This window comes from Penicillium subrubescens (assembly GCF_028828155.1).
Source record: "Penicillium subrubescens strain IBT 31985 chromosome Unknown utg000003l_segment0_segment0, whole genome shotgun sequence".
Lineage (NCBI taxonomy): Eukaryota > Fungi > Ascomycota > Eurotiomycetes > Eurotiales > Aspergillaceae > Penicillium > Penicillium subrubescens.
The window spans coordinates 972,542-976,966 of NW_026643153.1; the positions used below are offsets into that span (position 1 = coordinate 972,542).

The following is a 4,425-nucleotide window of genomic DNA, read 5'->3' on the forward strand; positions in this document are numbered from 1 at the left end:
TTGCTTATATCTTGAATTTGGTTATGAAATCTATACTGAGGTCTCTACGCGCGAGTTTGTATAAGGAAGCCTGTAGTCTTCTTGATGATGTTGCTAAGGGAAGCTGGAAGACTATTAATGCTCCTACTTCGCCTATTGTAAAGCTTCGACTACTTGTCCTTTGGATTGCGCGATCTCCCTAGCGAATACAGAAGTGGGATAATCGGCCTGGCTGTATAAAAGCTATTAATTACGATGTTGACACTCGATGGAACTCTACCTTTGTTATGATTGAGAGAGCCGAAGAGTGTCGCTGGTAGCTCGAAGATACGGTCAACGACGAGCTAGATATTGAAGCCTTGCGTCTTATATATGACGACTGGAGACAACTCTTAGATATCAAAAAAATCCTGACTCCCTTCAACGAATATACTGAGTACGTCTCTCGAGACAGTCCTTCAATTCATATGGCGGCGCGTATGTTTGAAGAGCTCCGTTCTATACTTCTCGCTATTAAGGAACGACGAGGCGAGTGGCAGAAAACCTCGGCAGCAATAACCATTTCTGTTTCCGACGGAATCTCACTCCTGGAGAGGTACCACGACTGTGTTAAAGACAACGATATATACTATATCGCAAGTATTCTGGATCCTCGAATCAAGACCAAGTGGCTCAAAACGCTACTAGATGGAGACAAGATTATCGACCGAATCAGGGCGTTCCTGAAGAAAGTATATCACACCCCGGAACAGCCTGTATCGACTGCTCTAAGCACCAATTACAAGAGCTTCGAATATCGATTTTTGGAGGCCTTTCAGCCAACGCAGTGTAACGTCGCTGAGTTAGATATCGACCAGTATTTCGATACTCCTACAATCAGCACTGGTTTCGAAACAAGCCAGAGCCAGACTGAATTTATACGGGACTGGTGGAAGGCCAACAGGCTTGAATTTACTTGTATGGCCAAGGCAGCACAAGATCACCTTGCTATACCAGCAGCGGAGGTAGATATAGAGAGATTATTCAATGGCGGGAGAGATGTACTGGGAATTCGACGTTTCTCTATGAAAGGCAAGACTCTTGGGACCTTAATAAGGCTGAAAGATGCTGCACGTTGGAAGTCTGAATAGTTACGCAGTTATGGTTTCTTTTGGAATACATGCGGTTGATATTATGCATTTGCTAAAGTCTTTTTGTCGGGGCCGGACACCTCAAAAACTCCTCTCTAAGGCGTGCTTCTGCTAAGAAAGCTAGAAATTAGTTCGCGAACCTGTTCGAAATTCGCGAATTTTGACGAATCGAATCGCGTACAGATTCGAAGTTCGAAAACTAAGGTTCGAATTCGATTCGATTCGTCGAAATTCGCGAATTTCGAACAGTTCGAAAATTCGTGCGGAGCGGTACTCGCAAATGACTATCCTCCGACCGGCAAACCTGCCCCCGAGAATCAAGACATCCCGCAGATTGCGGTCGATCCACCCTCTGACCTACCTGCTGTGAGTAGGGAAAGCACGACTATTTTGATGATTGAGCTGACCACCGTTGGACAGCCCGAGGATCCACAGAGACCTCCCTTGATGGATCAGCCGTTTAAGTCTGCTATGGAAGCCCTCGCGCGGCTCGAACGCGAAGACCCTAAACTTTCGTTCTAAGCCGTGAGAATCGTGGGACTGTATCGGCGCTTGTGGGAGTCATGCATATCAAAGCATATAGAGGGGAGCAAGTTGGCCAAAGCGAATCACGGTTTACGAGAGACTCACCGACATTTGGCCGACGAGAGGAACAAAATGCAGTCGCGTCACGATGATCAAATTGCTCGGTTGCAATTCTTTGACCAGGCACTGGAGTTATCTCGGCTTCGACTGTCTGATATTCTTAAAGATTGGGATAGGTACTCCGAGGGGGTCCTAACCTAGAGCACAGTGAATGATGATGCGGAGTGAAAGGAATATGGCAGCAGTGGAACAATTATTGTCTGATAGGAGATTGAGAAATTCAAGATGATGATGATAAAACTGTAACAGACTCCTCCACTTTTAAAGTCTCTATAGTATCGCTTCATTGCGAGGGGTCGGCGTAAATGATGTAACTAACGGATAAACCGACTGTATCAGCAAGGGTTTAGAGAAGCCTCGGCTATGCGATTGTTGTTGAAGAAATCGCCTGTGGCTGAAATCAATTATTGCACATTAAAGTGTGATTAAGATTTGATCAGCAGCAAAATGTTCCGAGGGGAAGAGTCTGACTATGGATAGTGGTAGTGGAAAAAGAGTCACATTTCCCAACATAGGTCTCCGTTTACGGGTTGAGTTTAAATGGAATAAGTAAACTTTTGCAATATTGAATTAGATTTATATCGAAAACCGAAAGGACTTAGTAGGAATGGAACAGAAGCTGATTGTACGACCTGGGAGGAACATTTCAGAGCCTATACATTGACTTGGTGAGACACTTACACACAGAAGTTAGGCTGATGTTGGCTACTGTAAAAGCGAGGGATGTTTCACAAAGAATGAGATTCACACATATAATGGACACGGAAACTAACAGCGAGCTCTTCTTGTATTCTCCTTTTATCGTGCTATGGAGACACTATTTCAACTCAATCACACTGAAGGCACGTTTCTCGCTCGCCTTCAAAACCTCGACAATCCTATCATTTAAGGCAGCCACAGCTTGCCTGCGGCCAAACAGCTCTAGAGCCTGATCGTTGCAGCACTGGCGCAGTACATCACATTCGGTGGTCAGCTACTCAATTGACCTCTGGAGAAGACGTTGCTCTTCCTTAAGTCGTATCTTCAATGCAGAATCGACAACGTAGCATTTCCACAAACAGAGATATAAGTCAAGAAGGCCGACGATGGGAGCTGCGAGGAAGTTGTGATAACGCAATATGTAGTCAAACTCCGTGGTGAGGCTTGCTGAAGGAGCGGGAGCCTGAATCGAATCAGTATTGTTATATAATAAGTGGGAGACTCTATAACCTTGTTTCCGCCTGCCGAAATGATTTTCTTAGGTGATTGATCGTGAATTTGCTCCGGCAACTCGCCGTCGGCCTCTCGGTGTACATGTTGTCTTTTGGAGGACTGGAAAGTAGAAGATAAAGGACGTTTCGAAGAGCTCATGGTGTTCGTGTTGCTGGGTGTAATCTGACTCTCATGAATGCTTTAAATAGGCCGTAGATCTCTTCATGACATAGTATAGATAATCTCACCCGTGCAATGGTGGCCTTCAAAACGTTGGCGTTCACAGTTTATTAAAAACGATCAAGCTCCATCACCGTTGAGACTTGGCCCTTCGAACCCAGTCTTTAAGTCGATAGCCTCGACCGCCCTTAACTCTCAGATCATTGAACGGAATCCATCGCCACGGAAGAAATCCAATGTGACCTGTGCAAATGGCCACAGGAGGCACGGTTCGGTCGTGTTCTGTCGGATTTGTTATCAAGCCCCGCTTGACCAACCTTCCCTTGCCTGCACAGGTTCCGTAGTGGACGGCGTAGGTCAAGGCAATTTCTCCCTCTCGATTTTGCATCCGAAGATCAATAGTCCTATGACTGAGTAGAAGTTCGAGAACGTCTATCGATCCATGTTGAATAGCTCTCATCAACGGAGTCTTTCCATGCAGGAAGGTGTTGGCATTGGCACCATAAAGAAGCAAGAGCTCGGCCCGAGCATAGTCGTTGTCTCTGGCTGCAAGGTGCAGGAGATCGCTGTTCTGGTGCTGAATGTTGTACTTGAGGATGCTGGGCTGCAATTTGCAGTAAAGACTCCAACATGATTTGCCCAAGGAGACCATGTCACGAACGTTTAGCTGAGTGACAACGAGCATGAGAATTTGGTTTGGTAGGCTTTGGAGGATTGCCTGCAGGAAATTAGCCAATGCCCTCACAAAAGAATTGAGATATTTCAGCAGCAATATTGAACAGACCATCGTGGAAGATAAGCTCTTGTAGATTGCGAGAAGTATGTAGAAGACGGCAAGTCTGTGGATCAGACGAACTTGTCACTGCTTTTCTAGGAGGATTCTGAGACTTTTATATTGGACGCGGCTTCTCGAGACTTCTATTCTAAATAGACAACTCCTGAGAGCCAATTGCATGTTCCTAGAGACAGTGTGTCTACCCCGGGGATCATACTTGTGAGCTCCAGGGAGCCCAGGATATCCTAGGAGCTCTTCTAAGACGAAAAGAAGCATGCAAGCGACTGGTGGCAGGGCATGACCAGCTAGAATGCTTACCTACATTTACTTCAGAATGATCAAGGCCTGCTACGGAAGGGGCACATTCTTTCACAGCGCGGGCCAGCTACACCCGAGAGGTGATGCTGATCAATAATGTTCAAATGGTTTCATAAGAAGTCACGATATGGGTATAAAACAGTACCTTGACCCTAGGTTGGCATCTCAGCCGCCTCAACCATCCCATTTCTATCCTTTGAATCGTTT

At 45.9% G+C, this 4,425-nt stretch overlaps 1 protein-coding gene across 1 annotated transcript; it reads left to right on the forward strand.

The window, feature by feature from the left end:
- Window positions 1-446: 446 nt before the first annotated feature.
- On the forward strand, window positions 447-1,109 carry N7473_004423 (uncharacterized protein; the record flags this gene model as incomplete). Its single annotated transcript, XM_057150363.1, has 1 exon — window positions 447-1,109. One exon carries the CDS (start codon window positions 447-449, stop codon window positions 1,107-1,109), a length of 663 nt encoding a protein of 220 aa, XP_057010473.1.
- Window positions 1,110-4,425: the final 3,316 nt, after the last annotated feature.